The sequence below is a fragment of the Macaca thibetana genome, chromosome 6, assembly GCF_024542745.1.
Source record: "Macaca thibetana thibetana isolate TM-01 chromosome 6, ASM2454274v1, whole genome shotgun sequence".
Classification (NCBI taxonomy): domain Eukaryota; kingdom Metazoa; phylum Chordata; class Mammalia; order Primates; family Cercopithecidae; genus Macaca; species Macaca thibetana.
In genome coordinates, this window is record NC_065583.1 from 101,022,413 (window position 1) to 101,047,307 (window position 24,895).

Sequence of the window (24,895 nt, forward strand, 5' to 3'; positions counted from 1 at the left end):
TTTGGTAGAATTCAACAGTAAAGCCATCGGGTCCCAGGGTTTTCTTTACTGAAAGACTTTTTATGGCTTCAATCTCATTACTTGTTATTGGTCTGTTCAGGTTTTAGATCTCTTCATGGTTCAGTATTGGTTGGTTGTATGACTCTAGGGATTTGTTCATTTCTTCTAGATTTTTCAGTTTATTGGCATATAGTTGCTCATAGTAGTCACTAATAATTCTCCGGATTTCCGCAGTATCAACTGTAATGTCTCCTTTTTCGTATCTGATTTTATTTATTTGGATTCTCTATTTTTTCTTAGTCTGGCTAGAGCTAAAGATTTGTCAGTTTTCTTTAACTTTTCAAAAAGCCAACTTTTTGTTTTACTGATCTTTTGTACTGTTTTCTTCATTTCAATTTCATTTATTTTTGCTTTTTTTTTTTTTTTTTTTAATGGAGTCTTGCTCTGTTGCCCAGACTGGAGTGCAGTGGTATGATTTCGGCTCACTGCAATCTCTGCTGCCCAGGTTCAACTGATTCTCCTGCATCAGCCTCCCGAGTAGCTGGGATTACAGGTGTGTGCCACCACGCCCGGCTAATTTTTGTATTTTTAGTACAGACAGGGTTTCGCCTTGTTGGTCAGCCTGGTCTCAAACTCCTGACCTCAGGTAATTCACTGCCTTGGCCTCCCAAAGTGCTGGGATTACAGGCGTAAGCCACTGTGTCTGGCCTGATCTTTATTATTTATTTTCTTCTACTAATTTTGGGTTTGGTTTGCTCTTGCTTTTCTAGTTTTTAGCATGCACTGTTAGGTTATTTGAAGTTAAAAAAATTTTTGATATAGGCACTTATAGCTATAAATTTCCATCTTAGTATGGCTTTTGCTGCATCTGCTAGGTTTTGATATGTTGTGTTTCCATTATCATTTGTTTCAATAAATTTTTCAATTTCTTTATTAATTTCTTTATTGACCCACTGGTCATTCAGGAACATATTATTTAATTTCCATGTATCTGTGTAGTAATTTCCATGTATTTGAGACAGAGTCTTGCTCTGCCTCCCAGGCTGAAGTGCAGTGGCATGATCTCGGCTCACTGCAACCTCTGCCTCCCAGGTTCAAGCGATTCTCCTGCCTCAGCCTCCTGAGTAGCTGAGATTACAGATGTGCGCCACTACACCCAGCTAATTTTTGTATTTTTAGTAGAGATGGAGTTTCACTATGTTGACTAGGCTGGTCTCAAACTCCTGACCTCAAGGGATCCACCCACCTCGGCCTCCCAAAGTGCTAAGATTACAGGCCTGAGCCACTGTGCCCAGATGACCTAATGAAAAATTTCTTAAAGCGATACATGACTGTACTTCTGTAGTATCTTTGCAGAATACTAAGCTGTTTTTAAAGGTAAGAATAAGATATGTTTGGGCACTATTAGCAATATTATGTAACACTGTTCTAGAGTTCTCAATGTTGACTACTGACATTTCAGTTAGATAATTCTTTACTGTGGGAGCTGTCCTGTGCCATGTAGGATGTCTAAAGCGGAATCCCTGGCCTTTACCACTAGTTGTTCAATAGAATCCCTGCCCCCCACCCCTCATCTTTTGGTGTGGCAATCAAAAACGTCCTCAGGCATTGTCTGCTGGAGAGCCAAATCACCACTACTGATAATACCTTGAGAATCACTACTCTAGAGGTATTAACCATCATAAAAAAGAAATTAGAGATACAAAAGTTGAAAAAAGTTAACATTATTTGAAGAGAATAAATTTTTTTGCTTAGAAAACTCAAGAAAATCAATTGAAAGACTATATATATATATTTTTAGACAGAGACCTGTTCAGCTGCACAGGCTGGAGTGCAGTGGTGAGATCTCGGCTCACTGCAACCACCGTCTCCCGAGTTCAAGCGATTCCCCCGTCTCAGCCTCCCAAGTAGCTGGAATTACAGGCACCTGCCATCATGCATGGCTAATTTTTTTTTTTTTTTTTTTTGGATTTTAGTAAAGATGGAGTTTCACCATTTGGCCAAGCTGGTCTTGAACTCATGACCTCAGGTGATCCGCCCACCTTGGCTTCCCAAAGTACTAGGATTACAGGTATGAGACACTGTACCTGGCCCTGAAAGACTATTTTTTAAAATGCTAAGATAATTTAGGATATAGATTTGGACACAATATCTGTATCAGTATAGTTGACTCTTGAACAACACAGTTTAGAACTGAGTGAGTCCATTGATATACTGATTTTTTCAACCAAATGAGAATGGTTGAGTATTTACAGGATTTGAAATGTGGGTATAAGGAGGTTGACTTTCTGTGTACTCAAGTCCCACAGGAACAGCTTGGGAACTTCAGAATGAGCCGATTTTGGTATATGCTGAGCATCCTTGAACCAATCCTCCACATATACTGACAGATGACTGTATACAGAATCTATAGCCTTCATATATATGTATATGCATTTTATATATATATACACACACACCCCAGTATAAAAATATAAATACTCCTAGTATATACAGGTCATCTAAATACACCTAGTATATGCCTTCATACACACACACACACACACACACACACACACACACACACACATATATATATTTATGCATACAGGCACTGTTTCATCATAGAGGGCATTAGAAGTCTGTACTTTCTGGAGAAGCAGTTTTGGTGTTTAAAGACAAAAATAGTTATAAAAGGCAGCATTAAGCAAAAAGCCTTAGAGGTTATTTTAGTTACTCTGGTGTATGTTTTTTTTCTTTCAACATTTGTGGGCTGGAACGGGAATGTGATGGTGTATGTCAGCTTCTACTTATGTGCATGTTGACACTCCCAGGGTTAGCAGAGGAACAAGACAGAATGAACCTACGCTCTAGATGACCGTTGGAGAAGAGCCTCTACTCTCCTGAGACCTTCCTGAGTCTGGACTGTTTGGAGAGAGGAATATAAACTTCTCTCCTGTTTGAGTTACTGTATTTTGAAATTTCTATAATAAAAACACTTAGCCTGTTCTTTGAACAGGTATGCTGTCAAAAACTGAAACTTCGCCATGGTTCATGGGTGTGATGGCAGAGTGGATTCACCAACTACTTAAATGAGAAGCAAAAAGGGATTGGCAGTTCATCATTCATTGAGTTCCCTGACACAGAAATAGTGTGATAGTGTTTTATTTCAAATAGCTCTCTTGACATTGCAAGATTCATTCATGTACAATTGCTTGACTCAAAATGAGGTTCTTGTTTAAAGGTGGGATATTGCTGTCTTTTTAGAAGCATCCTTTCTCTAGAAGCTACTCCTCTTTGTAATATATTATTCGTATTACTAATTGCATTAGCACACATCACAAGGTGATTGAGGCGGTACTTGACACCACAGTAACAAAAATAACCTCTAAGCCTCTTTGCTTAATGCTGCCTTTTATAGCTATTTTTGTATTTAAACACCAAAACTACTTCTCCAGAAAGTACAGGCTTCTAATGCCCTCTATGATGAATCAGTGCCTGTATGCATTTGGTTTTTCCATTTAATAACTATTTATTAAATTCCTATGATGTGCTGGGCATTGTTTTAAATTCTGAAGATTTGTGGATAATCAAGATAAGCAAGGTTGCTGTCTTCATGTAATCTCACAAACATTAGATAAGAAAATTATTAGGAACAAAATTAAAACACCTGGGTCCACCATAGAGGCAATTCTAACCTTCAGTCTTTTAAAGTAGAACTGTATTATCCAGATTTTGTTATCTGAAACACTGTTATCGGCCTACATTGCTTTTACTATAAAAAGTAGTCTACATAAATACTTCAGTGCTAAGTTTTTAAAAAATAAATGTACTTTTCCTTCCTATCTCAAACAATATAAGAACCTCTAAGTCTGTAGAACTAATGATAATGTTCTGTAGTTTTTTTCTATGGAATAATTAGAAAAACAAGCAGACTCTAGAACTTTGGAGGATAAATATGATTCTCAAAACCAGTAAAATGAGAGTAAATAGGTATCTTTAAAAGATAACGAGTAGATGAACTTGCAGTTACACAGGATACTAAGTCTAGAGATCTAATGGACAGTATGAGGACTATAGTTAACACTGTTGTATTTGAAAAATTTGCTAAGAGAATAGATTTTAGGTGCTCTTATCACACACATGACTATGTGAAAATCAATGTGACATCATTAAAAATGAAACAAAATATACCCAAATGGAATATAGGCTGGTCTGAATTCTCTCATAAATGTGGCCATAGTCTTATGGTACTTGTGCACATGATTATCTGAGTATTATGTCTCCAAGAAAACAGAGTCCATCTATATTGTAAATGTTTCTCAAATGGGGGTAAGAAGATATATTCTAAAAAATTCTAGCGTTTTCCATGAGAATTGAAAATTTTAATTAAATGTAATGCTTTAATTTCAATAATAATCTTTAAAAAATTAATACAGTATGTTATTTGATTTCAGTGCACTTCTCTGACACTAATGAAAACAAACAAAATTAGAGGCAGAGTTAATAAATAGATGATGTGTTTGCAAAAAGAGAATGTCAAATAGCATCATGGGATACTTTAACAATGAGAGTTGCCCCATAATTGTTTGTAACTAAGAATCTGATTGGTATAATGTCTGGTATCACTTAATATTCCTCTTTAAGCATAATGCTAGCAGCCACTGATTCAAACTACTCTAAGCTCAATTTATCTATAAATATTTTTACACATCAATTTTCCCGCATGCAAATGGAATCATACTATACCTATCATTCTGCATCTTAATTTATTCAGTTAATGATATACCTTACAGATCATTCCATATTAAAACATAGGGTCTACTGCATTATCTGTAACATATAATATTCCATCATACGGGTGTACCATAATTTATTCAACAGTGTCTGACTGATAGATACTTAGAATGTTTCAAGTCTTTTATTACTACAAATGATGCTACCAGAATATCCCTGTACCTATGTCTCTGTGCTTATGTGAACTTCTATTAGTAAGACATGGTCTCAATAGTGAGATTCATGAGTATATGCCAAATTTCTCTCCAAGGAAATTACTGATCAGGTTACACTCCAGCCAAAAATGTATGATTGTCTGCTTTCACTACTCTCTGCAATATAGTGAATTATTAAACTGGGCCTATTTCTGGGTAATTTGTAAAAATCTTTTATTTGTCAGAATTCTTTACATTTCTCTGACATACACATTGGGGGCCTTTTTAGTAGTTGCTTTCCATTTTTATGGATTCAAATGTATCAAAATTCCTTTTACAGTTTCCGGGTTTTGTGCCTAAAGGTCTTCTCCATTCTCAAACTATATTTAAGGAATCATCCCTGTTTATTCTTTATGCATTTACTGCTTGATGTTCAAATCTTTAATTCATTGGGAATGTATTTTGGAGCAAGGAATAAGCAAAGGTGTCAGCATTGTTTTTCCTACATAGCCTGTTGTCCCAAAACCAGTTGTTGAACTTCTTGCTCCAAAGATCTGAAAAGTCAGCTTGTTTCTACACTAAGTTCCATGACAGATTCTGGACTTTTTCTTTTGTTCTACTGATTGACCTCTTAAAAGAAAACAAAATAATAAAAATTTTAATATCTGTACTTTTATAATCTATTTAAATATTCAATAGGTGGTCCAACTAATTTTTATTACATATTAAAACTTTTATATAAAAAAGATTTCTGAAAGTATTATTATTTTTGAGCCAGGGTCTCGCTCTGTCACCTAGGCTGGAGTACACTTGTATGATCTTGGCTCACTGAAGCCTCTACCTCCCGGGTTCAAGTGATGCTCCCACCTTAGCTTCCCGAATAGCTGAGACTACAGGCGCATGCCACCTTGCTCGGCTAATTTTTAATTTTTTTGTAAAGACAAGTTCTCACTAAATTGCCCAGGTTCATCTCAAACTCCTGGGCTCAAGAGATCCTCCTGCCTCAGCCTCCCAAAGTGCTGGGATTACAGGTGTGAGCCACCACATCTGGCTGATTTCTGAAATTATGATGAAATTAAAAAAGAAGCTAATTTATCCATTCATCACTTTTTGTGAATGTATAACATAATGAAAAAGACAGCTAACACTTACTGAGCACCTACTATGTACAAAAACTTTTGTGAGGAATAGGGGTAAAATATATGATGTTAAGTGAGTTAGGGTTCATCAAGGAGCTCCAATCTGGTGAGAGAGTCTGTGTGCTTATATCATCAGTTTTCATTTTTTCCATCTACCTTTCTCTCATACACACTGCCCTTAAATAATCAATTTTCATGCCCTTTCTATCTCTGTCTCTCATACACACTCACATACACATTTGTTTAACTATTACATACCTGCTTGATTGCTTTAACAGCCAAAGTAACTGAGAACAAGACTGCCTGACTAATGCTGCTCTGACAGGGAACGTTACGGGCTGACTTAGTTCATTACATATATATTCCATCTCTTTCACCATTGTCCAACTGTACCCTTAAAAGAAAAGAAAAAAATTTAACCTTACTGATTGAAATCTTGAAAGACAATTAAATAAAAGACTAAATTACCTACAATTAGGTAAAACCATAGATAATTCATAGGTAATTCATAATACTTTCCATTTGGATGCTAAGTGAATTAAAGTGCTACTTAATGCGAAAAAAAACTAAGTGGAAAATGGAGATAAAAAATCATTCCACAAGTGACCTAGAGCAAATTTAACAAAAAAATTAAGGAATTAAAAAGGTTTTACTCATCACTCAAGCATAAGAAAAGAAAATTTACACCACTAGATTTTATTTACTTTCAAGATTTTAAGGCTCTTCTTTTAGGTACACCTGCATCATTATTATTCTCTGTAAACTTGGATTTTCTATTTTTGTTAAATTTTCTTTTCCAAGAAAAGGTAGCTTTGGGGTATATACTAGCTATTTAAGTGATAGTTAACATCAAATCAATTTTCTTTTTGGCTTGCCCAAATTACTTGTACATTTTACTTAAAGTAGAAATAGTGGTAAAAAAAAAATTGACTCTCTCTCTCTCTCTCTCTCTCTCTCTCTATATATATATATATATATATACACAAAAAATATATATTTAAATCGTGTTAAGACATTGTGGGGCCAGGCACGGTGGTTTATGCCTGTAATCCCAGCACTTTGGGAGGCCAAGGTGGGAGGATCGCTTGAGCCCAGGAGTTTGAAACCAGCCTGGGCAACTTAGTGAGACCTCATCTCTACAAAAAATTTAAAAATTAGCTGTGTGTGATGGTGTGTGCCTGTGGTCCCAGCTACTCTGGAGGCTGAGATGGGAGGATCGCTTGAGCCCAGGAGGTCAAAGCTGCAGTGAGCCATGATGGTACCACTGCACTCAGCCTGGGTGACAGAACCAGACCCTGTTTCTTAAAAAAGAAAAAGAAAAAAAAAAAAAAGGCCAGGTGCAGTGGCTCATGCCTGTAATTCCAGCACTTTGGGATGCTGAGGTGGGCAGATCACTGGAGGTCAGGAGTTCAAGACCAGCCTGGCCAACATGGTGAAACCCCATCTCTACTAAAAAAAACACAAAAATAAGCTGGGCGTGGTAGCACACACCTGTAATCCCAGCTACTCAAGAGGCTGATGCACAAGAATCACTTGAACCCAGGAACCTGGGAGGTGGAGGTTGCAGTGAGCTGAGATCACATCACTGCACTCCAGCCTGGGCAACAGAGCAAGACTCTGTTTAAAAAAAAAAAAAACCACGTGGAAAACACACTTGTTTCTAAATAACTTCAAAAAAAAAGTATATATATGGACAGAGAATATACATCTTTATATATAAACTATATACACACATAATAAATAAATACATATATATAAACACACACACATTTTTTTTTTTGGGGGGACAGAGTCTCACTCTATTGTCCAGGTGGAGTGCAGTGGCACAATCTTGGCTCACTGCAACCTCCGCCTCCTGGGTTCAAGCGATTCTCCTGCCTCAACCTCCTGAGTAGCTATAGCTGGGACTACAGGAACGCGCTACCATGCGTGGCTAACTTTTGTATTTTTAGTAGAGACGGGGTTTCGCCATGTTGGCCAGGTTGGTCTCAAACTCCTGACCTCAGGTGATCTGCCCACCTCAGCCTCCCAAAGTGTGGCGATTATAGGCAGGAGCCAACACGCCCAGCCAGAATATATCTATTTTAAGTAACTCTATACTCTATCAAAAGCAAGTTGTAAAAAATATTGGTCAGTCAGTAAAGGAACATTTTACAGAAATCTTAAGTGAATATGTTAGTTTAGCTGCTAATTTCCTGATAAAAAGAAGGGAAATATTCCACTTTCCTTTAAAATCTGGAAAATTATGTTTTTAAAAATTAGAAAAAGAGATTGCTAACAAAAACTTTACTTATATGACTATAAATCTATGAACTCTCTTAAAATTTGCAGCATCACCAGTGAACATGGCATCTATCTGAAAGAGCAGACGGAAGGGTCTACACATACCTGAAGGGTCAGGCCTTTTTTTCCATTAGGCTCAGATGTTGTCGAATGGGTTTTGGGCTTTGTATTAAAGATAATATTTTTATACCTGGAGGATATTTTAATTTGACCAACAAGAAATACATTATTAGAATTATTACCTTCATTGACTTTCTCAGGATGCCATCCTGTTGTCCAACCCAGGGAAAACGTCACGTCTGGAAAGAAGAATGTCACGGTGTCTAAAAATGGTTTTGCATCTATTACTTTGCTATTTCCATTTGGACCAGGAAGAATATCGGCATTAATCCATACAGGGCGCTTCAGATGCCTCTTCACATTTTCCAAAAGCATCATGGATGGTTCTACAGCTGCCAGACTAAAAACATAATTTGTTGTCAATGAGAGATTCCTTAGGTAAAGTAAAAAGAAATTCTTTTAGACTAGTGGTCTTAATGTTCTCAAATTCGTAAGAAAAATACAATAATGTCTGGGTTAAATAAAATCAGAGATCACATAGCACCAGAGGGAAAAGCTAACATATGCCATATCTCTAAACATTGAATTGTGCTTATTATTCACGAATATACCTTAAACAGTCTATAAGTATATGAATAGTGGCACTACTTGTGGACAAAATAGAGGTTTCAAAACTCCATATTAGAATCACTTAGTGTGAAAACAGTTTTTAAAAAGACACAAATATTAACTTGTTAGAGAATGTATAAATAAGATAAATGAAATACTCTTAATAACCTGTAAATTCACATTTATGAAATACCCAAGTAGATCCAAGCTCTGTATCTCTAATTCAGGCTCATGACCCTGGAGAAAAAAAGTAGCTTCTGTCCTTTATGTATTCTTGGGTGAGTTTGGATACATAAACACTATTCTAAAAATGACTGCAAAATATAAAATTATAGTATTTCCTTCAAGTTTCTGTTTCATTTTTCTTCTTTTATTGTAAGAACCTTTTCTGAAAACTAGAAACATGCATATTTTAGTTTAAATTTAAAAAGCAACTTCACTCTTTTTACTTCCCTACATATATTCTAGCTGATACCTACAGACTTTGAAACAGTAGGGTTTTAATCAGCTTCCATAATTTTTACTTGCCTATGTTCATTTATAAGAAAATTACCTTGTAGTGAATATTGTAATGGGAGGCTAAGAATTTTGGAGATGGATATTGGAGGGGAGAACACTCACCAACCCCTCCTCACAGTTCCCTCTCTCTTCCTAAGAGACGGCAGTACTTCTATCTATACTTCTCTCTCTCCTCTTTCCACTCCATTTGGGCCGTCTACTCTAAGAGGAGAAATTTAAATAATCTTATTATTTATTGGGTTACGTTTGCCAGTGAGCAAGGATACTATGTACTAAAACCAGAGGAACCCAGGCTCTATCCCTTAGCCTCTGGCCCCTTTCCCTCTGCTCCCATGTGGTACATTTCCTTCTCACTCTTCTGCCCCTGAATGGAGGGCCTAGATTTTAGTGGATTAATAAACCCTAATGCTGGACTCTGCAGACTTTAATTCAGACGCTGCCATTTGTCTCTTTTAAATTCTCCCTGCCTTGCCCTGTGTCAACACTATGTTAAAACCACAATTCTGAGATCCAACGCTGTACCTCCTACAAAATTCCATTTTTGGTAGCAAGCAACTTGTACCTGTGACTCCAAAGTTTGCTTGCCTGTCAGTCCCACAGCAGCAGCCAAGCCCCCATGAGGTGCTGCTTTTCATAGGTGGAGTAAGGACAAACCTTGAACTAATCCATGCATGTCTCCTGCCAAGCTCCTCTTTTTCCAGAAAGGACTCTGATTTCTTAAGAAATCTGGTGTCCATGGAATCTGGGTTAAATACTAATTTCCAGTTTACATTTCAGGAGGGAGCCTCTTAGGCTTTCTCAATTTAGTAAGCTGCCATAGAGTGGTTTAAGATCGATTCTCCATCTGATAATATCCAGTTTCTTTTTTTTTTTTTTTGTTTTGAGATGGAGTTTTGCTCTGTCACCCAGGCTGGAGTGCAACAGCGTGATCTCGGCTCACTGCAACCTCCACGTCCCAGGTTCAAGCCATTCTCCTGCCTCAGCCTCCCAAGTAGCTGAGATTACAGGCATGTGCCACCATACCCAGCTAATTTTTGTATTTTTAGTAGAGATGGGGTTTCACCATGTTGGCCAGGCTGGTCTTGAACTCCTGACCTCAAGTAATCCACCCACCTTGGTCTCCCAAAGTGCTGGATTACAGGCATGAGCCACTGCGCCTGTAATCTAGTTTGAAACAGCGATTCTCCCACAAATCGAAATTCCACCAGTGTTTACTAAGTGCCTACTACATGCGAAGCACTGTGCAGTTAAACATAAGGAACTATGACAAAGAACATAGTGAGGCAAGAATTTAATACATTTATTTCATTCTATATGTAAATGTTTTAATTATCACTAATGTAGACTAAGGATAATGATATTTTCCCTTACCAGAAACTTAAATAAGAAAAACAAAGCCTGCAGTTAAACAAATTTAAAACCTCACTAAGGAACCAAAAACTTTTTATTGTAGTTCTTATTTTCTAAAACTTGACAAAGTAATTTTAAAGTTCTTCTGGAAGAAAAGGTGTAACATTTTGTGGGAGAAAAAAGGACTGAGGACAAACTTTCCTAAACAACAAAATAAAATATACAGTAGTCCCCCTTATCTGCAGGGAGTATGTTCCAAGACCTCCAGGGGATGCCTGAAACCACATAGCACCCAACCCTATATGTACTCTGCATTTTTTTCCCTACACATACTTATCTCTGATAAAGTGTAATTTATAAATTAGGCACAGTAAGAGATTAGCAACAAAAACTAGTAATAACAATTATAGTTTGTTAGAACAATTATAACAATATACTATAATAAAAATTATATGAATGTGGTCTCTCTCTCTCTCTCAAAATAGCTTACTGTACCCTACTCACCCTTCTTCTTGTGATCTGTCAATCTGATAACCGTGACGGCTATTAAGTGACTAATAGGTGGGCAGCATATACGATGTGGATACGCTGGACAAAGGGAAGGGATGAGTCACATCCCAGGTGGGATGGAATGGGAAAGTACAAGATCTCATCACATTGCTCAGAATGGTGTGCAATTTAAAACTTATTAATCGCTTATTTCTGGAATTTTCCATTTAACACTTTTAGACCATGGTGTACTGCAGGTTACTGAAACTGCAGATAACAGAGGACTGCTGTATACTACAAGAAATAACAGACCCAGCCTGGAAAGCTCAATACTGCATGGATTATAAAATAGACACATCCTTCTAAATCTATAAATTCCATGTAATTCTAATTTAAAATACAGTGGCCAACATTCTCAATTCTTACATATACTAGCACTAAGTTTCCCATAAGGAAGTGCCAAAGCTTCACCAAGATGATCATCGAAGAGGAAAGTCCTGGTCGGAATACTACCAAAAATTGCTCTTTGGTGGGATTTAAGTCTCCTGAAAAGAATATAAACTTAGTTATTATAGAATATATTTTTTCCTAAAAAGTTATTTGTAAATCAGACTTCTAAATATCATACTCTGCTTTCCTATTAATTTCATTTAAAAATTGAGAGTGATAAAATAAATATCATACTTAAAATTATAACAAACTATATAAAATTGCATTGTTTAAGGGAAAATAATTCTTGGCTAAAACACTGAAGAGTTGGCTAAGACTCCAGATAAAATTTTAAAATATAATACTTGTTTTTAACTTTTGAGACGGCATTTCACTCTTGTTGCCCAGGCTGGAGTGCAATGGCGCGATCTCAGTTCACTGCAACCTCCCTCTCCCGGGTTCAAGCGATTCTTCTGCCTCAGCCTCCTGAGTAGCTGGAATTACAGGCATGTGCCACCACGCCCGGCTAATTTTGTATTTTCAGTAAAGACGGGGTTTCTTCATGTTGGTCAGGCTGGTCTAGAACTCCCGACCTCAGGTGATTCGCCCACCTCGGCCTCCCAAAGTGCTGGGATTACAGGCATGAGCCACCGCGCCCAGCCAAAATATAATAGTTTTTATTTGTGTTACCAAATAAAGTAACTTAGAAGCACAAAACAGTAACTACTAAAATTTAACTAACAGGTCATTCAGCTGCTCTTACAAAGGGAGTGAATGTAGCATTGTGATTAAAAGTGTGAACTCTCCAGCCAGGCTGATAGCTCTCTAGTTCCATTAACAACTATGTGACAAGTGGGCTCCTTAGCCCCCTCCACCTCCATTGCCTCATCTGGAAAATGAGGAGCATAACAGCAATAACCTACCTCTTAGGACTGTTACGAGAATTTAATGAAAAATACCTGCAATGCTTTTTTTTTTTTTTTTTTTTTTTTTTTTTTGAGACGGAGTCTCGCTGTGTCGCCCAGGCTGGAGTCCAGGGGCGCGATCTCAGCTCACTGCAAGCTCTGCCTCCCGGGTTCCCACCATTCTCCTGCCTCAGCCTCCTGAGTAGCTGGGATTACAGGCGCCGCCACCTCGCCCGGCTAGTTTTTTTTTTTGTATTTTTTAGTAGAGACGGGGTTTCACTGGGTTAGCCAGGATGGTCTCGATCTCCTGACCTCGTGATCCGCCCGTCTCGGCCTCCCAAAGTGCTGGGATTACAGGCGTGAGCCACCGCGCAAGGCCATGCAATGCTTTTAGAACAGTGTCTGACATGTAATAGGTGTTCATATACCTATTAGTTTATATTGAATCCCCTTCAAATGTTATGATTGAAAAAAAAAAGAAAACTTGCAAAATCTTTGTTTCAGCGGCTCAGCCCTTTTGTGGTAGCTGCTAGCATTTAAGAATGAATGAGCTGATCTGACTGGTGAGAAGCCAAAGAATATGTCACAGGAAGCAATTCAAGGGGCAAGAGTAAACATGAAAAACTGAGCACAAGACAAGTCAAGGAGATCTAAAAGTTTAAGCCATCAAGCACTAAAGATCAAATGCTATATTTCATGGTGTAGAGAACACTGGACTGGTTTCAGGAAACCTAGGATCCGGTTGTAGCTTACCCGTCAAAGCTTACCTGTTGCCCTTAGGTACATCACTTAACCTTTCTGGAACTAAGTTTCTTTGTCAATAAAATGAAATTGAACCATTCATAACTCAAAAAGCTTATGATTTTTTATTTTTATTTTTTATTCTTTTTGAGACAGAGTTTTACTCTTGTTGCCCAGGCTGGAGTGCCGTGGCACAATCTCAACTCACTGCAACCTCCACCTCCCGGGTTCAAGAGGCTCTCCTGCCTCAGCTTCCTGAGTAGCTGAATTACACATGCAAGCCACCATGCCTGGCTAATTTTCTGTATTTTTAGTAGAGATGGAGCTTCACCATGTTGACCAGGCTGGTCTCGAACTCCTAACCTCAGGTGATCCACCCGCCTTGGCCTCCCAAAGTGCTGGGATTACAGGCATAAGCCACCGCACCCAGTCGAAAAAAAGGTTTATGACCTTAAGATAGTTCTTTAATTCACCAGACCTTGTCAATCCAAATTCCTGTATATCAAGATTTTATATATCTATTAATTCACCAACAGTATAATAAAGTTTATTGGTATATTTTGCCCCATAACAAATGGTTAGAGTCATCTTAAGAATCCTACAAGATTCCAAGTCCTTATTAATTTCTTGAGATAATTCTATTTAAAAATATTACTCAGAGATGAAGTAGGCTTACTGCCAATCCTAGATTTCAATAGCAGCTCCCTTCATAAGCTTTACAGTGTGCTTCTGAAGTGTTGCTCTATATTTTTGGCTTTCTTTATCATTTTTACACGGCCAAAATACTACAAAAGTAAAATTTCCTGTGATGGCCACAGTGAAGAAAATGACAACTTACTCTTGCTCTTCAGTATTAATGCCTCCAAATATTATTATTATTATTACTACTATTATTATCATTTGAGAGGGAGTTTTGCTCTTGTCGCCCAGGCTGGAATTCAATGGTGCAATCTCGGCTCACTGCAATCTCTGCCTCCCAGGTTCAAGCAATTCTCCTGCCTCAGTCTCCCCAGTAGCTGTGATTACAGGCACCCACCACCATGCCTGGCTAATTTTTGTATTTTTAGTAGAGGTGGGATTTCATCATTTTGGTCAGGCTGGTCTCGAACTCCTGACCTCAGGTGATCCGCCCACCTCAGTCTCTCAAAGTGCTGGAATTACAGGCTTAAGCCACCGCGCCTGGCTGCCTCCAAGTATTATTTTTAAGGAACACTTTGGTTATTGGAGAATTCTAAATAATTCCCTTTACAAATGTAATAATACAAATCAAATAGGGTATGCATTAACTAGCTCAATGAATTTCTCCCAGCTCTCTCTCTCCTGGGTTACTTTCTAACAAACGTAACATTTTTAACTTAGCTTTCTGTTGTCACAATGGTCACTTATGATAAATTCCTTTATAAAAATTAATCTAACTTTAGCCTTTAAGGGTCTCCAAAAAGCAATTTTAGTAAATAACTCAGTGGGTCTTAGGTTCATTTAGGTTCAGTCCTGAAATAGAGTCTACAATCCCATTTTCAGTTTGGATAACATAAAAAAAAAATAGGTAGTCAGGCACAGCTATTCATTTTTTCCCAGAAAATTGAATATGTTTATACAAATACCTTTTGAAATCCAGCTTGATGCCTTTATTGCTTTTCGTAACTTCAGTCAGCCACTCCTGTAGAGTATTATCACTGTTTGTTTCAGGGGGATGGGCCATAATTGGCTGGCTGTGTTCTGATCCATCACTTGGAAGAAGGACATCAGCCTCTATCATGTGAGCAGTACCTGTCCAAATAAAAGAACTTCAGTTAATGCTAAGAAAACAGGGCACAGAACTACAGGAGCCGCCATGTTCAGTATCCTTTTGAGGAAGATAAAAAAAAGGAAAGAAAAGTAACACTCAGTGAGCAATGATCCCATGCCAGGCAGTATACAAGGCCCGAACCCGTGGTCCTTATTTTTTAGATTAGCAAACAGATGCCAAGAAGTTAAATGACTTTCCCTAAGTCACACAGATCGTAAGCTGTTGACATACTCTTGAATTTCTTTCTAATACCTAGCAAAGTGCATACAAAATGGAAGGCTTAATAAGTGTTTGCTAAAGTTTTCTGGGAATAAAAATCGTACTTTTATCTCCTCAGTCCTCAAATTAGAAATTATGGATATTCATTGCTCATGTTTTTTTTTTTTTTTTTTTTTTTTTTTTTTTTTTTTTTTTTTTTTTTTTGAGACAGAGTCTCGCTTTGTTGCCCAGGCTGGAGTGCAGTGGCCGGATCTCAGCTCACTGCAAGCTCCGCCTCCCGGGTTTACGCCATTCTCCTGCCTCAGCCTCCCGAGTAGCTGGGACTACAGGCGCCCACCACCTCGCCCGGCTAGTTTTTTGTATTTTTAGTAGAGACAGGGATTCACCATATTAGCCAGGATGGTCTCGATCTCCTGACCTCGTGATCCGCCCGTCTCGGCCTCCCAAAGTGCTGGGATTACAGGCTTGAGCCACCGCGCCCGGCCTCATTGCTCATGTTTTAAAGTCCACATTAAAAATTCACTTCTTTGACTTACAGTTTAGTTACTGCTTAAAGGCAGACATCCTTTGAACAGGTAATGAGCTTCAGCAGACACGGTGTAAGTATGTTCAGCCGGCTGTGACAGACTGCCTCCAAGATGGCTGCCAACAACTCCTCCCGTACGTGCACACTGCTCTCCCCATCAACTTCTTCTTCCCTGCCTCCTCAGCTGGGCTGGTCTCTGGTGGGTTGCGGCCATAATTCCCAAAATAACATAATCTCGAATTTTGAAATCCCAGAAGATCAAAATCCCTAAAGTCTAAAATCCCCAAAATCACAATCCCGAAAGATCAAAATCCTGAAAATATTGGAAAAAATAATTTTAAAAACTCTCTAAAATACATTTACTTACATTTTTTTAAGTTTCTTTTTCTTTTTCTTTTTTTTTTTTTTTTTTAGAGACAGGGTCTTACCCTGTCATCCAGGCTGATACAGTAGCAGCATAGTACTTCACCAAAGCTTTGACCTCCTGAGCTTAGGGAATCCTCCTGCCTCAGCCTCCTGAGTAGCTAGGACTACAGGTGTGTGCCACCATGCCCAGCTGATTTTTTTTAAAAAATCTGTTGTAGAGAAAGGGTCTCACTATGTTGCCCAAGCTGGTCTTGAACTCCTGGGCTCAAGTAATCTTGCTTTGGCCTCCTCAAGTGCTGGGATTACAGGCATGAACCACTGTGCCCATTCTGTTCATTTTTAAAAGGGCATTTATTTGAGAAACCTATGAAAACATGGCAGAATACTTCAGAGGTCACTTTACACAATAAAATAGGCAAAAAACCACACATTTTTGTAAGCATAAACATCCAGGTATATTAATCAGTTGCAGAGATATAACAGTTATGAGCAAATGAACTGTAGTCATAATGAAATAGCTTAAATAACTGCAGTCATCTGAAATAACTTGATGAATAACCTAAGTCTCTTGACAACATCAGTCAAAAACTGTGATGGGTTGCCATCACACATGTAGTCACCCAAAGAACTGTGATCTTGAGAAATTTTATCTTTCACAAATGCAGATGTACAAATGGATATCTCTTCATTTATTGTGAAAGTTTCAACATTTTTATCAATAAGCACAATGGTTACCCACAAAGTCAATGTTGTGAAAACGCACCTCTGTGGAGTCGAATTTGAAAAAAAAATGCATAAAACAAATTAGAACACTCTAAAAGTCTTTATACAATCTATACCTCCAATACCAAAAACAACACAAAGATGAAATATGTAGCATAGTGAATTATAAAAAATAATGTTGACAATTTAAAGTAGTGGAAATAGCCAAGCATGGTGGCTCACACCTGTAATCCTAGCAGTTTGGGAGGCCAAGGCAGGCAGATCACCTGAGGTCAAGAGTTCGAGACCAACCTGGCCAACATGGAGAAATCCCGTATCTACTAAAAACTCAAAAATTAGCCAGGCGTGATGGTGTGCACCTGTAATCCCAGCTACTCGGGAGGCTGAGGCAGAAGAATCACTTGAACCCAGGAGGTGGAGGTTGCAGTGAGCTGAGATCACGCCACTGCACTCCAGCCTGGCCAACAGAGCAAGACTCCTATTTCAAAAAAATTTTTAAAAAAAGATAACTACTAGTGGACAAAAACGAAAAAGAAACTTCGACACATAAAAAAAGTGGGATAGATGATAGGTAATCGCACAAGTGTACTCCATAAGAGGTGGCCAACTTGCACTGCAATGAATAGTTGCTTTCTTCTTTCTTTTCTTTCTTTCTTCTTCTTCTTTTTTTTTTTTTTTTTGAGACACAGTCTCGCTCTGTTGTAACCTCAAACTCCTGGACTCCAGGGATCCTCCTGCCTCAGCCTCCTGAGTAGCCAGGACTACAGGCATGCACCACCACACCCTGCTAATTTTTTAAAATTTTTAGTAGAGACGAGGTCTCACTGTGTTGCTCAGGCTGGTCTCAAACTCCTGGACTCAAATGATTCTCTCACCTTGGCCTCTCAAAGTGCTAGGATTACAGGTGAGAGCCACCACAACCAGCCACATTTTTTCTTCTAGGGCATGAGTCTCCTTGGAGAATACATTCAGATTCATTTTCTATGTGGCACTGTTTTTTCTGAACTTCTTCTATGATTTGATATGCACCTGCATGAGTATTCCCTATTAAATTTTCCCATCTTCTGTGCCATGTTTCTATGCTGTTTTGGGTACGTGGAAATCCATTTCACATGCACTTACATGCATAACACAAATTTGGTAGAAACAATACTGATGGTCAAACAGCAACCTCATGGCGTGTCTTCTTATCTGACCATGCATGTCATTATTTTCAAACCAGTCAGTAATTTCTCTGGCTTCTTCTTCATGCTAATGCAGCTTTAATTTACTAAAAACTCCTGGAATTTCATCAGCTGGAATGAATGCCAATGCAGATCCATAAGGCATTTTAAGCTGAAGTTTTTGTCATTGCCATCTCACATGGCCAATCCACTCATCTGAGTTCTCTGTCAAAGGCATCAGGCTGAATGAAAAAGACAAACTCTACTGGTAACAACTTGAAATTCACTCTTAGAAGCCTTGATTGCACCTAATTTTAAATAATATCGTTATGGTTTGGGCATTCAATTAGACATTAGGGATTTTAGACTATGGATTTTGATCTTTCAGTATTTCAACACTTGGGATATGGCATTTGGGATTGTGTCTTTTGGGATTGTGATCGGCACCACTTGTGACCTGCTTTGATCAACAGAAAGTAGTGGAAATAAAACTGTCAGTTCTAGGCTTAGCCTTTAAAACAGCTGGCACCTTCAGCTTTCTTACTCTTGAAATCCAGCTACCATGTGAAGACATTTAGGCAAGATTACTGAAGACTGATAGACCACGTAGAGAGACAGAAGCCACATGGAGGAGAACTAAGACTTCCTATCTGACAGAGCATTAAGGCCACTGACGTATGAGTGAGGTCATTTTAGAATTTCCAGGCCCAGCTGAGCTCCCAGATGAGTGCAGCTATATGAACGTCCTCAGCCCGTACTACATGCAACAGAAGAACCACACAGCTGACCCACAAAATCATGAGGAAAAAACACACTACTGCTATTTTAAGTCACTCATTTTTGGGTATTCTATTACACAGCAATAGATAAAAAGCAATAGGTACCTGGAAGTGGAGTGTTGCCATATCAAAAACCTGAAACATGTGGCACTGGCTTTGTGACCTGGTGGAGGCTAAGAAAGGCAAGGAGGGAACTGTTCATGGAAGTTGGAAGAGCAGTGCAGAAATTCTTATTGGAAGCTTGAGAACAATAAGCTCGTTTTATTGTTTTCCATAGTGGTAAAACTTCTGGCAACACTGTCACTGCAGCAACTGGTGGAAGACGGAGAGGATACCCAGTAAATCTGTGTATTTGGCTGACAAGGTTTCCAGGGGAAATGGAGAAAAGTGGCAACTGGCTTCTTTTAACCACTCACGATAAACAATGAGAAGAAAGAGCTAAGCTACATAATTAATGTTTCAGATTTTCAGCAGCATATAGACAAAATATTTCCAACTCAGGACTTCCTGAATTCAAAAATAAAACTGTTTCTTATTCCTGTCCTTTCCAGCTAGCAAGAGATTCTCAAAGTAAGAGACAGTCTTGGGCCAAAAGTTAAATCTAGGGTGTTGCCTGTCTTAGTCTGTGTTATACTGTGATGACAGAATAACAGACTGAGTAATTTATAATAAACAGACATTTATTGGCTCACCATTCTGGAGACTGGGAAATCCAATATCAAAGTGCTGATACTTAAAGAGGCCTTCTCACTGCATTTTCACCTGGTGGAAGGCAGAGGGAGAGAAGACCCACTTTCCAAAGTCCTTTTATTATGGCATTAAACCAACCCATGAAGGTGAACCCCTCATGGCCTAATCACCTCCCAGGAGTGTTACACTGGCAATTGAATTTCAACATGAAGCCAGAGTGGTGGCTCACTCCTGTAATCCCAGCACTTTGGGAGGCAGAGGCAGGAGGATCACTTGAGCATAGGAGTTCAAGACCAGCCTGGGCAACATAGTGAGACCTCATCTCTACTGAAAAAAAAAAAAATTAGCCAGTTCAAGATCAGCCTAGGTAACATAGTGAGACCTCATCTCTACTAAAAAAAAAAAAAAAAAAAAAAAAAAAAATTAGCCAGGCATGCTGGTGGCACAGGCCCGTAGTCCCAGCTACGTGGAAGGCTAAGGAGGGAGAATCGCTTAAGCCTAAGAGGTCAAGGCTGTAGTGAGCTGTGATTGTGTCACTGCACTACGGCCTGGGTGACAGAGTGAGACCTTATCTCTAAAAAAACCAAAAAATTTCAACATGAGTTTTGGATGGAACAAACATTCAAACCATAGCACCACCAGTAAAATATGGCCTCAGTGTCAATATCAAGCCAAGGGTACAACCATACGACCCTTTATTAAGCCCTCAGAAAGAAGGTGCCTCATGTAGCCACATAGCTAGATATGGAATCTTCTGGAATCTTAAGGGTGTTGCCCTCAGTACCTTAACTTGCATACCAAAGTAGAGAGAGGTCTACCTCAAAGAGACTTGGGGGTGTGGCTTCTGATTAAATTTAATATATTAAATGTCCACTATATTTTTAAGGAAGATATATCTACTTGGACACAAAAGGACAGAGACAGTTTAAAATGAAAAGAGGTCTGTGGGCTCCCAAATTTCTACAGGCAGGGAACAGGCTAAGAAAGCTACTCAGCTGCAAATATGAGCCAATTTCCAAAAAGCACACAAAGAGATGCTCACCAGCATTAGTCTTTAGGGGATGTAAATCTACACCACAATGAGACACCAACTCACATACACAGAGCTGGCTATAATGTTTTTAAAATGTACAATAACAAGTGTTGGCAAAGATGTGGAGAAACTAGAACCCTTATCTACACTGCTGGGAGGAATGTAAAAAGAAGCAGGCACTTTGGAAGAGTCTGGCAGTTCTTTAAAAAGCTAAACATATAGTTACCATATGATCCAGCAATTCTACTCCTCGACATATAAGCAAGACAACTGAAAACACATGTCCACAAAAACACCTGTATGTGAAATGTTTATAGCAGCAGTAATCATAGTAGCAAAAAAGTGAAACAACCAATGTCTATCAGTTGATGAATGGATACACAAAATGTGTTATATCCACACACAAAAAAATGATTCAGCCATAAAAATGAATAAAGAACTGATACACACTAGAAAACAGCCAAACTTTGAAAACATACTAATTGAAAGAAGCCAGTCACAAAAGGCCACATAGGAAGGTGTTTCCTGAATTTTGATTCTGGAGTCAGGAAAAGTCTTTTTGAGGAAGTGACAATTCAGTCGATACCAAAGAATCAGCTTAAGGGGTTAGCAAGGCAGAGTGTGGGGAAAAGAGCTTTCCAGGAAAGAATGTGTATGACAGCCCAAGGAGGAGGGAGCGTAGCCACGTGAGGCACTGCTGTGAGGCCAGTGTGGGAATTTCTAGGAATGTGAAAACACCGTGAAGGTGGACTTGGAGACACAGGCCAGTCTATGCAGGGCCTTCAGGTTATTGAGGTGGTTTGAAGGTGCCAATAAATAGCACCCCTTTCTCCAAATGGACTTATTAATTTTTTTATTTTTTTCCAGACAGAGTCTCGCTCTGTTGCCAGGCTGGAGTGCAGTGGCACAGTCTCAGCTCACTGCAGCCTCTGTCTCCCAGGTTCAAATGATTCTCCTGCCTCAGTCTCCCGAGTAGCTGGGATTACAGGCATGCACCACCATGTCCAGCTAATTTTTGTATTTTTAGTAGAGACAGGGTTTCTCCATGTTGCCCAGGCTGGTCTCAAACTCCTGGTTTGAGTCAAAGTGCTGGGATTACAGGCAGGAGCCACAACACCTGGTCTCCAAATGGATCTTGAGAAATAAAATAGCCAAGTTAAGTAGACGGGGATCAAAGTATACTTGTATTACCTCTAAAGCTAGGTCAGGGGACACAGCTTAGTTGAGAGCTAAATGAGCCTGCACCTGCTACCTGCTAACTGCCACAGTCACCCTCTAGTCCAAATCTTGGAATAGCCCCTTCGAAGCAAAGTTGTAACAAATACAAATATCCAGATGGCTATTTCCCTGTGGAAGAGAAGAGCTCACTCCCTTGTCCAGCCCTTTTTTTTTTTTTTTTTTTTTTGAGACGGAGTCTCGCCCTGTCACCCAGGCTGGAGTGCAGTGGTGTGATCTTGGCTCACTGCAACCTCCGCTTCCTGGGTTCAAGCGATTCTCCGCCTCAGCCTCCCAAGTAGCTGGGACTATAGGCGTGCACCACCATGCCCAGCTAATTTTTGTATTTTTAGTAGAGTTGGGGTTTCACCATGTTGGCCAGGCTGGTCTGGGCCTCCTAAAGTGCTGGGATTACAGGCATGAGCCACCTCGCTTGGCCTAGGGCATTTGATAGATTAGCTCCACCCCGCCAAGAACTACAAACCAAAACAATCTCTCCACCTCTGTGTCAGAAATAAACAGTGAGGCAAGAGGTCAAAGCCTTTAGGGAAAAAAACCTCTCCTCTTGGAAATCAGAGCAATAGAACCAAACACGTTTCCATCTAGCAATTATATTAAAGATTTTAAACAGAACACCATTTGGACCAATAAAGAGGCTTGATTTATGTTTAAATATACCACTTTGGATGCTGGGTGGAAAATAAACTGGACAGGGACAAGTGTGGAAGCAGGGAACATAATCTATCCCATTAGGATGGACTCATAAATCTATTGGATGCTTCTGGCTGCAAATAAAGAGAAATTCAGATTCAAGCTAGCAGATTTATCATCTCAAATAACTGAAAGTCCAGGGGTCAGGTGAGCTTTAAGTGTGGTACAATCAGCAGCTCAGTGACATTATCGTGATCTTCATGTCTCTTTTCTTCACTGTCATTGGTGTTGTCTTCGTCGTAAGGCAATTTCATCTCATGATTTTAAGACAGCTACCAATAACCACTGGGGCTACATATTTTCATGTTCACATATTTCAATTTTAAGATATAAAACTTCTTTCGTAATTATAGATATAATTACTTTACTTGAGTCTAATTGTGCCCAGTTTGATCACTTGCCCACCATGGGGACAATATGAATCATCAGGAAAACTTCAAGTGCTGATTAACTTATGGTAATCCACCCCTGGAGCTACAAATGAAATCAGTTTCCATATGCTTGTATGGAGCAGAAATGGATACCTTAATAAAAGTAAAGTTCTTGGCTGGATGTGGTGGCTCATGCCTGTAATCCCAGCACCTTGGGAGGCTGAGACAGGAGGATCACGAGGTCAGGAGTTCGAGACCAGCCTGGCCAACACAGTGAAACCTCGTCTCTACTAAAAATACAAAAAATTAGCTGGGTGTAGTGGTGTGAGCCTGTAATCCCAGCTACTTAGGAGGCTGAAGCAGAAGAATTGTGTGAATCTGGGAGGCAGAGGTTGCAGTAAGCTGAGATTGCACCATTGCCCTCCAGCCAGCCCAGGGGACAGTGCGAGATGTCTCAAAAAAAAAAAAAGTTCTTATAGGAAGAAAGAAAAGGGGACTGGTGATGCAGTAAGAACTCAATAGATGTTTGCTATGTCTCTCTTCTCTAAGCTACACCATATTTAGGCTCTTTTAATTACAGTGAGGCAAAGCATAAAATAACAAAATGGCTGGGTGTGGTGCTCACACCTGTAATCCCAGCACTTTGGGAGGCTAAGGCAGGAGGATTGCTTGAAGCCAGGAGTTTGAGACCAGACTCTACAAAAATTAAACAAACAAACAAAAAAAATAAACACCAAAACACCAAGACCAGTCAAAGAGTTTTATACTCCTTTTATTCTCTATCAAATGCAATTCTAAGCAATGTCCAGGTACTATCCAAACAGCTTCCAGCCCTCTGCCAAAGGTGGAATTCTTCAATCATGTGAATAGTACTGAGTCCTGATGTTTGTGTGGCTTATCTCGCCAGGGGGAGGGTAGATACAGAGAAGTTGTTCTTTTACCCTATGGCCAAACCTCTGCAAGGACAATAGGGCAAGTGAATTTGCAGAAAAATAGATGATCTAGTCTTTTATTATTTTCCCAGGATGAAGCTGGGGAAAGGGGTTGTAGGTTTCCTTTATCAATGTGGTTATGAAGGGGCATGAAAGCTTGGAATTTTTCATTTAAGAGTAATAGTCTAATCCCAGCACTTTGGGAGGCCAAGGCGGGCAGATCACGAGATCCGGAGATGGAGACCATCCTGGCCAACATGGTGAAACCCCATCTCTACTAAAAATACAAAAATTAGCTGGGCATGGTGGCACACGCCTGTAGTCCCAGCTACTCGGAGGCTGAGGCAGGACGATGGCTGGAACCCAGGAGGCGGAGGTTGCAGTGAGCCTAGAGCGCACCACTGCACTCCAGCCTGGCGACAGATTGAGGCTCAAAAAAAAAAAAAAAAAAAAGTAATAGTTTGCTAATTCCATTATTTCCAATAGATAGAAAAAAAAAATTGGTCAATGGGCAAGTTGAGGAGTCTCTGGGCCCATGTAAAGTATGTTCCTAAGGTCTCCTACATGAAAGATGGGAAACTACAGCAGTACGAGCAAGAAATCCTGGTGGCTTCTAGGATAATGATAAGAAAGATGGAGAGATGTGGACTAATTCAAAATGTATTTTGGAATAGAATCATAATGACTGGATGCTATATCAGATACAACAATAAAGAAAGGAGCGAAGGCCAGGCGCGGTGGCTCAAGCCTATAATGCCAGCACTTTGGGAGGCCGAGACCGGCGGATTACGAGGTCAGGAGATCGAGACCATCTTGGCTAACACGGTGAAACCCCGTCTCTACTAAAAAATACAATAAAAAAATTAGCAGGGCGTGGTGGCGGGCGCCTGTAGTCCCAGCTACTCAGGAGGCTGAGGCAGGAGAATGGCGTAAACCCGGGAGGC

The 24,895-nt window shown here is 39.4% G+C and overlaps 1 protein-coding gene across 4 annotated transcripts in view; it reads right to left on the reverse strand.

The window, feature by feature from the left end:
• The window catches only part of FAM151B (family with sequence similarity 151 member B), a 53,292-nt gene that overhangs the window by 12,583 nt on the left and 15,814 nt on the right, over window positions 1-24,895 (reverse strand). For 3 of the 4 annotated variants that reach the window (XM_050795716.1, XM_050795715.1, XM_050795717.1), the window contains 3 exons: window positions 15,039-15,204; window positions 8,575-8,792; window positions 6,308-6,443 (listed from right to left, as the gene is read on the reverse strand). In XM_050795716.1, coding sequence (XP_050651673.1) covers window positions 6,308-6,443; window positions 8,575-8,792; window positions 15,039-15,204 — 520 coding nt within the window. Of the gene's footprint in view, window positions 1-6,307; window positions 6,444-8,574; window positions 8,793-15,038; window positions 15,205-15,978; window positions 16,282-24,895 lie in introns of those variants that run through there. The other variant, XM_050795718.1, reaches the window with a different exon arrangement.